Source organism: Meriones unguiculatus, chromosome 18, assembly GCF_030254825.1.
Source record: "Meriones unguiculatus strain TT.TT164.6M chromosome 18, Bangor_MerUng_6.1, whole genome shotgun sequence".
Lineage (NCBI taxonomy): Eukaryota > Metazoa > Chordata > Mammalia > Rodentia > Muridae > Meriones > Meriones unguiculatus.
In genome coordinates this window covers 75,547,807-75,561,217 of record NC_083365.1, presented here as the reverse complement: position 1 = coordinate 75,561,217, position 13,411 = coordinate 75,547,807, and the positions used below count along the sequence as shown (strand labels likewise).

General features: G+C 39.5%; 1 protein-coding gene across 3 annotated transcripts in view; it reads right to left on the bottom strand.

Moving 5' to 3' along the window:
• The window catches only part of Thsd7b (thrombospondin type 1 domain containing 7B), an 844,758-nt gene that overhangs the window by 516,291 nt on the left and 315,056 nt on the right, over positions 1 to 13,411 (bottom strand). For all 3 annotated transcript variants that reach the window (XM_060372003.1, XM_060372004.1, XM_060372005.1), the window contains exon 4: positions 3,690 to 3,938. In XM_060372003.1, coding sequence (XP_060227986.1) covers positions 3,690 to 3,938 — 249 coding nt within the window. The remainder of the gene's footprint in view (positions 1 to 3,689; positions 3,939 to 13,411) is intronic.

Here is a 13,411-nt window from a genome sequence, read left to right as displayed (position 1 = left end):
TCATGGGTGAAAAGGAGACTCACCTCTCTATCATGCTTATCACTCTAAGTCAATGTGCTTAAAAATGTTCTCCTGGAGCTGTGGAGAAGAACACGCATTTACTTACAGACGGCGTGATGTTGGAGAAGGGAGTTTCTTGGGCTGCGGTCCCTAAATCTGTGTCAGAAGCACACCCTGAGATGAAGCTAAGTGTGTGCAAAACTCACTCTTAGTTCTAAAATGTCCTTATAAGCACATGGCTGGACATTACCTCCTTTCAAATTAAGCTGTACAATGTTCAACTTGTTCTCAGCAGCATCTGAAAACCGGTTTCCTTTAGTTGTGCTTCTCTCTCCACACCGGTGCCCTCAGGACTGAGACTCACTGGCCACAGCTGTGGTGAGACAGTGGAGCCCAGCTGGTGAGACACCCTTGGCACTATGCCGGGAAACACCAGTGTACAGGGACTAAATCTCTTCTCCACCACGTTTTTCCTGGAGTATTTATCCCCCAGTTTCCAAAATGGTTAATTATTTACTTTCTTTAAATAATATTCCCAACTCAAACAGACCTTGCTTAAATCATTTCTCTACTAATACTATTTAATGCTGTAAGTAAGGCTGACCATCACAGCATTCCAGAAATTTCTCTACTTACCTAATATTAGTATTATATTTTTAACAGCTTAAAGTGCACCAAAATAAATTTTACATATTTTTATTGTGTTTTATGTAAATGAAGTCTGTTCCCACAAAGGGAGGGGCGTGTGTCTGTTGCACACCCTGAAGTTTCCCTATACTTAACCCTGAACTCAGCACAGAGCAAGAACTCTGTGTTTATTTATTTAATGGTCAAACATGTCTTCTACAGAAAAGACAGAGGAAGGACAAAACCAAATCACAATGTAAGGGTTTAATCAAAGCAATGTGAAGACTCACAGAACCATGCATTTTCCTGCTATGGAAAATTGGTGTGAATTAAATTGTTTTCTGTATGTGGACACTCATGAACTTTGGGATGGAAATAGGGGCATTTGTGTTCCTTAATAGATTTTTGTTTTCATTTTCATTGCTCACAATGAATTTTAATCACCAGTGTCAAACGAGAAACAAAAGCAAATCCATAGCCTTTATGCCATGTGTTGTATTTCCTATTGTGGAAGCCATAGCCCAGGACCCAGATAAATAAGAGGGTGGCTGATGCTGATTTCAGTGCTGTTATTCATTCATGTCTCTGCCTGTAACTAAGGAGAGACATCAGTTAACACATCATTCTCTGTAGGCAACCCTGGTTGGTGCTTCAGTGATTTCCCCAAGAAGCTCATTTCTAGCAGATTCGTCATCTGAAAAGGTTTGTTTTTCATTTTTAAATGAATGCCAAACTCAGCCATGTGTTCAAACAGCAGAGCTAGAGGGCAAGCTTGTCATCAGAATAATCTGCTACTATTTCCACACACTAAATATCAGTTGAGTGAAGATTATATGACCTTACTTTGGATGCATAATTATCAGAGTCCCAACTTATTTTACTGTTAATGAATGACCACAAACAGGACATGTGTCCTGGTATGTGTATCTCAACTTGGTGTCTGTCGCCAGGAAAAATATTAAAACCCTCAGAGTGACATGGTGGTGAAGAGCCTGAGTGAGTCTCCATGGTGACAATGAATAACTCCTCCCACTCTTACAGTCTTTCTGGATAAGAAACTTCTTATATTTAGCCTTCACAATTAGTTCATTTATGCCTCTGGTACTTTACTGGCCCACAATAGTATAAGATGATAAATTAAGGTTCTATTTCTACCTGCGCACAATTTAAGAAATCTGAGTTACACAGTCATGAATAAAGATTTCCAAACTATACCAAAGAAATAATTTCATTTACTGAGATATGCTACAATATGCTGTGTAAGGAAACAGGATTCTTTTATGCAAGGACCAAAATTATACCTGAAAACAGCGAGAGTAATGGCATCTCTTTCAGACTGTCTTTATGTCCTAAGCACTGGGCCTGGGATTTTATACCCCTAGTTTCCAATGTTTCAGTCCTATAATATAGATGATATAATTAACAAACCCACTATCAAGGAATGTGTACAGAAGATATGTAGCCATTTTGAGCTGCCACAGCCAGTAAATGGTGGACATAAAATCTGATTATATGTATATCCAGCCTGGAAATGGAGAGGGATCCTAGTTATAGCATTTGCAAGCCAATACTTCACTCTAAATTACTGTTTTGAAAGGTGGTTATAAAATAAACAACATGTGTGATAGATTCTATATGATGAAGTTAATGTATAAAGGACCATGAGCTGCATCCTACTACACTTCTAAAATGAGACGCAGAGACAGCTCAGTGTTTAAGAGTGTACTGCTCCTGCAGAGGACCTGAGTCAGGTTCCCACTTACATCAGACATCTCACAACCACCTGTAAGTCTAGCTTCAGAGGATCCAATGCCCTCGTCTGGTCTTCATGGGCAATCACGCTCATTTGCATTAATCCAGACACAGGCACACACATACATATAATTAAAAAAAAACTTTTTAAAAAATCTAGAAGTTATTTTAGTAAAGTGATAAAGAGAGGGATGACAGACAAATAACAGAGAGATAAAAGGCAGAAAGTGTTCAGTCAACACTGACCAAGAAGGTAAGTAAGGAGTGGGATAGAGATCTTACAGCAGAGATGTGTCTTCGAATTCCACACTGTGTATGTTATCCAGAGTTAAGGAAGATCTGGGTAGCACACATCCACTTGCAACCGCAGCGCGGGGAACCGCAGGCTTTCCTCCAGGTTTTAGAGCCACCCAGGGTCAGGAAAGCAGCAGCACAGGCTGAGTTTGTAACAAAATGAGGGTTTATACAAGAAACCAGCTTGCCTTGTTTAATATTTTTCTGGGAACAAGAATATCATCCTCATGTCCTCAAGGCTACAAGAAGCTCTAGAAAATGTCTCCTGTAAATAGCTCTATATCTAACGGAGAGTTCAGGACATCTTTCCATCTCCAATAGACTTTCTAACAGACAACCAGCTTCAGAGGACTTCTGTCATCATGAGCGTGGCATTCACCCAAAACCCACAACCTAAAGGAAATCTCCTGGAGGCCTTTACCAAATGCAATATAGCCAGCCCTTACCCCAAATGAATATCAAGATGTTAGATCCCAGCTTATAATGGATAGTGAGCCACTCTCCAATAGCCTCTGGCTCCCTGGGGATTCTGGAAAAGAAATCGTGGCTCAGACTGGCAATGATTCTGAGGGTAGGGCATGAGAGTATCAGAATGTGGGTGCTGCAACTCATTAGCAATACAATACCTGGGAACTGTTTCCTCTCTCTACTGGTGGCCTCATTTGCACAATGAGAATGTTGTCAAGGACTCTGCCATGCCAGGTAAAAGTACCTAACTCTGCTTTTGTCATTTAATCTGTATGAAGCACTAGCGAAAGTAAGCAGCACCAGAAGGTGAGAACAATAAGCACTTTGGGAAAGCCTGGAAAGTCAGCGATTTGAAAGAGAACTTGACAGGTGAGATCCTCAACGGGAGCCCCTTACTCTTGAGCCACTGGGCTGAATTGTCAAGTGAAGGAGTCCTGTACTGAGAAAGATTCAGCAGAAACAAGTCCTGGCCAGGGTTAATGACCCTAACTTTCCTATCCCCACTTCAGAGGAGGTTATAGCTACTAAAATATTCAACAGTGAGGTACCTGGGACATGGCTGCAGAAGCTCTCCTTCAGCGATGCAGGTCTCTTTCTCCAGAAGCTCTGGGCAGTCCCGGCCCCCTCCAGCAGCAACATGCTTCACATTCCGGCTCCTGCTTCTGACCCCGGGGGACAGGCTCCCAGACCGGCAGGTCCTGGAGCAGGGGCTCCACGGCGACCACTCCGAAGTCTCACAGTCCCTTGGCATCACACAGGGCTGCACAGTCAGTGGGAAGGAGTCTTGCCTGCAGAGGCTGAAAGAATGATTGTGGGAAAGAAAATAAAAAGATAGGTTAAATAAATGCAGCCAGCATCATGAAATTCTTGCTATGAGAAAGAAGTTTAAAACTTAGTTTGACCTCTGTGTGTGTGTGTGTGTGTGTACCAAGGCACACAATTACACAAATGAAGATCAGAGGACAACTTTATAGAGTTGATTCCCTCCTTCCAAACTGTGAGTAAGGATTGACAGCAGTGTTTTAACCTGCTGAGACATCTCACTTTCCCTAATTTGAAATTTTCTAAATGTACAAGCATCAGGGCAGAACAATAATCTATGTTACGTATTAAGAATATAAACTTATTGCAAACAGTGGCACACACCTATGGCTCCATCTATTCAGGAGGCTGAAGCAGGAGGATGTCTTGAGACAAAGAGTTCTACGTAAGGCCCCATCTCAAAAAATGATAATGTTTACTTTATTTTACCTGTAGCAACAAAGGTGCCTCACTCTAGAGAAACACCTATAGCACTTGCTCAATGGGCCTGGCTGCGCTCTCTCACAGCAGTGTTCTGAGACTACCTTTTGATATATCCTTTGCAGAGAGAAAAACTTGGACTCAAGTAGTTTTTCTATATAAACTGTCTGCTGTCAAGTAAATGTAGATGAAGGCTTTAGAGTAAGATATTTATTCTTAGAACTACTGAGATACTTTTTTAAAATGGGGCATAGATTATGTTTATAAACACTATTTGATATTTAGCATCAAATTTTCACATGCAAAATTTGAGTAAATAGCTCAGTAGTCTAATTGGAAAGCTGATATATAAGAACAAACATATCATGATGATGAACTCAACACTGTAACACTTATTCTACTGAGAAGAAGCACAGGAGAGGGAAACAGAAGATTTCAAAAGGCAAATGGGAGATCCCAGACCCAAGAGAAAAATGCTTTATTCAGCAAATTTGTGCTCTTGAAGCCTGAGATGCTACTGGCCTGTTGGGATGTGAACCTGGGATATGTTGGAAGCAAATACTAAATTTTCAAGCCACCTGACTTTGTATAAGTGTTTTTAAAATGTCCACAATGGGAGTATTTACACTATAAAAATTGGCAAGTGATATAAATCAATCTCTCTCTAATCCCACAAGCTTGGTTTGCTAAAGCTATACAAGCACCGCTGGGCAAAAGTTAAAACCCATTCTGTTTTGCTGAAGTATTAAAGATCAAGTCATTTTCTGTGGAGGGACAAGAAGTAGGACCTGAGAGGCAAGAGAGCTGGCTCAGCACTTCCTGTGAGAAGCCGAATCTGAGCTTAGGTCCCAGCATCTGCTTCAGGTATCTTACAACTGTCTGTAAGGAGATCTGATGTCCTCTTCTGGCCCCCAGAGGCACCTGAACTCACATGCATATACTCCACAAAGACACATAATTTGAAAAAAGTAAATCTTTTAAAAAATTAAGTCTGCAAAGATTTCAAGCTATGGAACATTAATTGAGAATACATAATTTTGAGTAGAGGAAACTCAGACTCAGAGGAAGATAATATTCCACATATTAACTGGAAGTCCTTTATTTTTCTCAACTCCTTGTTATTAGCCCTCGCTTTAATTCAGTCAAAAACACCCAAAACTTTAAGAGGAAAAGGATGTTTCTCAGAAATGTATGCATGTCAGTGTTTGAGTACTGGATCCCAAAGTTAAGCCCACATAGTCTGGCAGAATACTGGACTCTACGAAGGTTTTCAGAGTGATTGCTCCATCTATAGGCATAATGTTTCAAGGTTTTCAGCTCGGGAAGGTGTGTAAACAGAGGATCTACCACTCAGACTAAGCAGCATGCAGAGGAAAACATGTTCACGGTTGCTCAAACTAGTGAGCACATATCAATATGCTCTGTGACACTGTGGAAGGTAAATGCCACATTCTTAGATGACATCAGATAAAGCTTTGATCCAGTGTTTTATTTCTTAAATTCCTTTTAGAATGTTTAGAACATGAACTATTAGAAATTTAGAACATGAACATTTAGAACATTGAGAAAATGAAGAACGTAGCACATATCATAAATTCTTTAATCCAATACTATTTTTTCTGGATCTGGGATGAAATTCATGAGGAAGAATTTCTTTCCCATGTAACACAGAACACACTGTCAATCTCATAGGCAGTGTTAAAAGTCAATATGGGGAGGGTATTGTCATCTTTTAGTGTGATACAATGGAACACTGATGATCTGGAAAATATTTATAGGATTTGAGTCCAGAAATTATAAACTAAGTGCTAACCCCCAGGAGTCAGAAAGCAGATTTATATGAATCTTTGAAAGAGTTTACCAATTTTAAACAAGACATGGGGGGGGGCGCAATTCCAATATGGCTGACAACTTGTAAACAGATCTCTCTCTCTCTTTCTCTCTCTCTCTCTCTCTCTCTCTCTCTCTCTCTCTCTCTCTCTCTCACACACACACACACACACACACACGATTAGGGAAGAAAGGGGGTGAGAGAGAGAACCTCTTGGAAAACAGAGGCAAAGGACATACATATGAAAGTCAGAAAGGGAGGCTTTGGATAGAAAGAAATCACACCACAATGCCATGGTATTGGACGTCCAGCTTCCAGAATTTGAGAAAATCAGTTTATCTTGTTTATCAAACTAGTGTGTACCATTTGCCATGATAGTCCAAGCAAAGCAATTCAGAAATCTATTCAGCTCTTTCAAATTGTTTATGGTCTTATAAAAAGCTTTGTTTCTGTTTTCAAGATGGCCTTTCCTCTCCCTTTATAAAGAAAATTTCAAGGCCTGTGGAAATGGCTCAGTCAATAAGCATCAGTAGAAAAGTACTAGGCCCCAAGTTTGATCCATTAGTTTGAATCAGGGATGGTGGTCCATGCTTATAATCCCAGTGCAGGGGAGCAGAGACAGGGGGACCTCAGCAGCTTGCTGGCCAGCTGGCTTCACTGAATCAAGAAACATAGAACTGCAGGGTTGCACGAAGCCTAGAGTATTTTGTAAAGGACTTCTTATCTTTTGCTTTCTTTATATTTTAATAAAGGGCATGTATCTCCTTGAATGTACATTGGTCTGTTTTAGATGCTGCTTTTACAAGCCTGTACTCCAAGATGAAATTAATAATAAGAACTAATAATATTTAAAAGTGCCATATCTGCTCCTTTTTAATTTGACTCATGAGATTCTTTGTAATTAAGGAACTCTGAACACCCTGTGTAGAACAGCATATACATATCTGCACCCTAATTCTGCATCAGGTTAGTCTCTTGTCTACTGAGTTTCACTATCTGCAGGAGAAAAAGAAGACTACAGCGTGATCTCCTCACTCCCCGCCCCCAGATTTGTGGTGACCTTTTGTGTGCGCGGAATCACCCTATAAACAACAGCATAGGATGAACACCACTGCCCACACCAAAATGGGAATCGATCCCTTTGTGGAAGGCAGCGTGCCTTTTTAATGAAACAGGCGTGAGCTGTGGATTTGTCTTTCAGACTGGAGATGCTGTGATAATTATGCCTGCTTGACATTTATAGATCATGCTGTCGTCTGTAAATTACCTCACAAGTACTCCGCCGCAAAGGGAATCTCTGAAACTTAAAAACTTCTCTAGTTTTTACCGCTCCTGGAAATGTAAGAACATATTCGTGCTTACAAATGACCTGAAACGGTTATAAAATAAAAGTCATTACTGAGGTGCCTTAGATCATTATTCCTGCAGTTAGGACTGCTTTCAACCAGTACTAAATATTTAAAACATGGGGGATAAAAAGAACCTCTACTTTCTTGCTAAAAATTAGTAGCTCACCCAGATGCCTTTAAATAAACAAACACAAACCCACAAATTAATGTAAAATTCCCATGTCCACTGCAAGTCTACTTCCAATGTTGTTTGTTAGACAAAACTATCATTTTCAAACTGAATTGTACTTTTCCAGTTCATATATTATACTTTTGTTAAGAACATATGTGTTCATAAATAATATAGAGCTGTGTCATAGATTTTTAAGTTTTTGCTTAAATAGTGTTTATATGTATATGAACATACATGCTGCCTTGGAAAAATTTTCTCCTTAACACTGTGATTTCATGTCTGTCCATGATGATGATACAGAAACATTCCAGTTAATTTTTTTCTGAGTACTGTTCTATTATGTAGGCTTTATTTAATGATCCTTCACTATTAGAGGCCTTTTGATCACAGTGGCATTTTTTAAAAAATTTATTTATTATTTATTATAATTTATTCACTTTGCATCCCAGCTGTAGCACCCTCCCTTATCCCCTCCCAGTCCCACCGTCCCTCCCTCTTCTCCCCCTCTTTCCTCATTCCACCCTCCTTCCTCCCTTTTTCTTCCCTTAGTCCACTATAGGGGAGGTCCTCCTCCCCTTCCCTCTGACCTTAGCCTATCAAGACTCCTCAGGACTGTCTGCACAGTCTTCCTCTGTGGCCTGGTAAGGCTGCTCCCCCCTCAGGGGGAGGTAATCAAGGAGCCAGCCACTAGGTTCATGTTAGAGACAGTGCCTGCTCCCCTTACTAGGGAACCTTCTTGGACACCGAGCTGCCATGGGCTACATTTGTGCAGGGTTCTAGGTTATCTCCATGCATGGTTCTTGGTTGGATTATCAGTCTCTGCAGGCCTCCATGAACCCAGATTTTTTTTTTCTCTCTTGGTCTCCTTGTGGCGCTCCTGCCCCCTCCAGGTCATTCTATCTCCCCCTTCTTTCTGATGGATCAATGGAATCAAATAGAAGATCAGAAATAAACCCACATTTTTATTTCTTGCCTGTTGCTACAGGATGAGGCATCGAACCTCTGTGCATGTTTGTACTTAACAGACATTGCTGTGGAATGTTGAGTAGTAAGGTAAGATGTGATCTAAACCTCCCAGAGGCTTGGGGGAGCAGAAGGAGAAAAGCAGGTAGCTGCACCCGTGATAAGATTCTTAAGGCCAAATGACTGAACTCCGAGGAGAGATAGGATGTTGCAGTCAGAGCTGAGTCTTGTCTCTATGTGTCTAACCCGTCTAACCCATCCCAGTGACCAGGAAATAACTCTATAATGTGTTCCTAGGAAACCACTGTCTCCCACCAATCCAAAAGTTAAGAGTGCCACCAAAGAGAATCTGAAACCTGTAAGAGAGATATCCTTTCTTTCTTCTGCAACTAAAATTTCATGCAACCACTTCTGTGTGGCACTCAGGTTGTTCTATTTTGATGAGACTGCTCTTCCAGCCACAGCCTTCAGACTTTGTCCATCTTGACGGTTCACCATCTGGAATACATTGGTGGCTTTCAAGTTCACCTTCAAAGCAGAGGAAGGGCAAGCAGCAATGTGTGTTGGGATAACTCAGGACATTAGCGTAAATGAATCCCCAGGTCATTGGTCACATCCTAGTGAGACTCTTCCCCATGGGCCATGGAAGAGGTGAAAATGTAACAAACACACAGAGTATATTTAATGTAGTGTAAGTACGAATTGAATCACCTCGTGTATTCTCCACGTAAAGGAAAATCTCCATTTTACATTGAGAGTTTACTCTTTCGTTCATTTACTATTATTTAAGTGGGGCTTCAGAATACAGAAGAAAAGGGTGTTGTGCTCATTTTGCTATATTTAACTGGAAATCTGAAAAATTAGGTGACCCAAGACCTTGCAAAAGCCACAAAACGACCTACTCTATAAGTCAATATATTCCTAGAATCTAAGTCTACCTTACACATGGTAAAGAGTATGAATTAGAGTAATTAAAAATGCATGAGAAAAGTCTCTGAGAACCTATTTTCATTTCTTTTCATTTTGCTCTAAATATCAATTGATAGAATTTAATACCACCAAAGTAACTTTATAGTTAAAAAGGCATTTTTTTTTTTGGCAGAAATGAAATTGCAACTAAGAGACCATTTTTGAGACCCCGATGAAGCTGCGAGCCCTATGAAAGTCTGGCTATTTCGTTGAGAAACACTGTTATCGACACAGCAGCAGATTACTCAAATTGTAACATAAAAGCAGGATAATGGGCTATTGTGTGGCTACCAGATTATAACTTGGGGAACATTTGAAAGATCACATCATGAAAATAATACCAGAGAATAAAATGAGAGCTGAGCCAGAACTGAGATAGGATTAAAGGAAGATGGACATGGGAGATTGTATGCTGTTCGTGCTATTACTTTTGCTGATTTTGATACCTGCCACCTGTCAGGCACACAGGGACACACAGCAGAAATATGAAAAGGATGCAACTTAAAAGAAAGTCTGCATGCACCAAGGTCCATGCAAATTCCTGGCAGTTAGGAACACAACTTTTAATCAGTGGTTCTCAGACTGCCAGTCACAATCCACAAAGACCGCGGGAAAACTCATATATTTACAATACATCCATAACAGTAGCAGAATTACTGGTATGAAGTAGTAACTGAAATAATTTCATGGTTGTGGTCACCGAAACACGAGGGACTGTATTAAAGGGTGGCAGTGCTGGGGAGGTCGAGAACCACTGCTCTGAATGACCGTTACCACCTGCGGCTTTGGAGGAATTTGAAAATAAAGACGTCTGCATAAGCAGAACATTCTAAATACTATTTGGGAGGTGATTTCCACAACATGAAGTAACCTTAATGTACCAATAATTGCTTAGGACTCCTGGGAGTCTTCCCCCCCACCCTTTCTCTGAGACTTTATAAATATTCTCTACAACCACCTTTCTTTCTAAATTAATCTGACATATTTTTCACTTAAAAAAACTTATTCATCTAAGTAAGGTCAGTGTTTAGAAATAATAGGATACTTCATGGTACACACAACTTTTTACTCTAATGATCAATGAAGCCAAACCACAGTATTAAAATTCCTCTTAATTTTGATACACACAATTTTAAATTTTTCAATAGGTAGTAAACCTAGAATCACACTGTAAAGCCGAATTGGTAGCATGAAATTCTGTTTTATGTGCTGTTCGGTTGCTCCTGTGAAACAGAGATTGCTCTGTAGACACCGATGTAAGTGCACAGATATACTGAGGCATTAAATTCTCTAGAAGGAATATCCTTGGTGTGATATTCTAGTATGCCAGAATGTCTTTAGTATTATGATCATTTCCTGTCAGTAGAAAACATTATCCAGCTGAGATTTAAAATGTAGTGCAAGTCTCGGGATATAAGAGATTTTATCTCCTCCAAATTCCTTAGACAGAATACTAAGAATGATGTGTGGGTGCAGAGCAGAGGGTGTGTAACTGACTACTTTCTTCACAGGGTGAACTGAGCCCCCGGAAGAAAGCGATTTTTTTTTAAAAATCAGGATGCAGGAAAATAACACAGAGGTCAAAGCTAAAATTAAATAAGTCCTTTCCAGTTTCCCTTTATGTTTTTTTCCTAGTTAAACGTGTAAGAACACCTCTTGTTGTTATAGCTCAGAAGTGTTAGATTCTAAAGGCCCATTAAAAAGAAAAAGGCTGTTTTTAGCTTCAGCTTTGGGTGACAGTGGTTGATTCTTAACTGAAATCTTCCCCTCCACCTCAATTCCTCTCAAAATCCATGGAGAAAGAAAGGAAATTAACCTTTACATTACCCCTGTATTCTACTCTTGGAGAAAGAATATGGAAGAAGTGTCTCTCTCTCTCTCTTTCTCTCTTTCTCTCTCTCTCTCCTCTCACTCTCTCCTTCTCTCTCTGTCTCTCCCTCCCCTTATCTCCCCCTCTCTCTCACTCTCTCAGTGACAGGAAAATACCCCCTCACTCTTTCTAAAAGACTGTAATCATTACTACCTGTGGATGTTATTTTAGATGGTCGAAAGTACTTGACCCAGGCAATTAAATTCATAATCTTGAGATGGTAATGCTGCTGCAAGGAAAAAAAATTGCAATATCTAACAAGATTTGTATAGATCTTTCTTTTCACTGTATTTCTAAGAAGTTATTCTTCAGAAGACATACTTATAATAACAACAAAGATACAGGCCCAAGAGGTTACTCATTAGAAAAATATATAGTAAAAGAAATGCTGGAAATAAATCTTAACCAATAAAATTAAAATAAAAAACAACATGAGAAACGCCATGACTAGAAAGCCCAAAGCAGGAAAAAAGATTTCATGATGGCTGACATAGTGAAATAATAATAATAAAAAAAAGTAGATGAAAAAAAATCAAGTGAGCACTATATAACTTCAATGTACTCTTATATGTTCAAGAGGCTATCACTAAGCTTCATCGGGGAGAAGAAGCCAAGGCAATGGCTAAAACAAAATGTTTTCAAAGGAAAGGCAGCAAGAAATTACCCAAACTTAGAAAAAAACAGATGTCCAAATACAAGAGGCATGCAGAACCTCAAATAGATTCAACCACAAAATAATCATGTAATATCATAGTTAAGACATCAAATTTGCAAAACAAAAATGGCAATATGAAAAGTTATAAAGAAAAATGTGACTTTACATGAAAAGATAAAAATGTTAGAACAAAAGGCACATCTCTCATCAGCAGTCAACAGAATGAATAAAATGATATATTTCAAGCCCTGAACGTAAACAACTGTCAACCAATATTTTTATATTTACTGATGTCATCTTTTAAAAATTATGAAGAAATAAGACTATTCCAAGATGAAAGCAACTCAGGACATCCAAACCAGCACTGGAAAACATACATGAATGAATGTTATATACAGAGTAAGAAGAAGGACAACCCCAATAAATTCCATAAGAGGAATAAACAAAGGAAGAGCTAAGAAGAATCCATCTTGTCCAGTGTGGTAAACCAGCAAATTCCTAATTTTAACAAGGGAGGAAGAAAAGTGTAATGGTGAGCCAACAAAGCAGAACAGTAGCTAACCACAGGAACTAGTAAACTCTCCTTGATAGCCTTAACTGCCTAGGCCTCTACCTGCCAGGAAAAGGCACCGAGCGGCTTACTCAATTAAAAGATCAAGGTCCAGAAAGAACAGGGAATTGGGCATATAGGAAGCTGGGGAGGGTTTAGGAGGAGGTAGAAGAGGGGATAGAATAATAAAAACATACTGTGAAAAATAAATGTAAATATCAAGGTTCAATTCTGTTGTTTTAAAAAAATATATCATTGATCACTGGCAAAGGAGAAGAAAAGGAACAATTGGTCAAGAAGAGAAAATAGCTGTAAACGTGAGTACACTGAGTATCTCCCCCACTCAGCGAGACAAATGCTAAAAGGCACGAGAACTCACCACTGCTGAGAAACGACAGCAATTTCATCACCTCACTCCTCTCCCAAACTAAAAACCAACACAGACGCTGTTCTCTGTGTGAGCTAGGTTTCACCGGCATTTGCAGAATACCCCCAGCCAAGAGAAAGAGGACTAACATTCACAGACCTGTAAAATACTCTCAAAGACTATGGTAATGTCCGATACATTACAAATAAAATTATGTCAGTGTGGATGAGGAGGAAAAGCAGATCTGAAAGTAAAGATGCAATGGAAAAAAGCTATTATCAGTAACACAAGAGGAAATCATA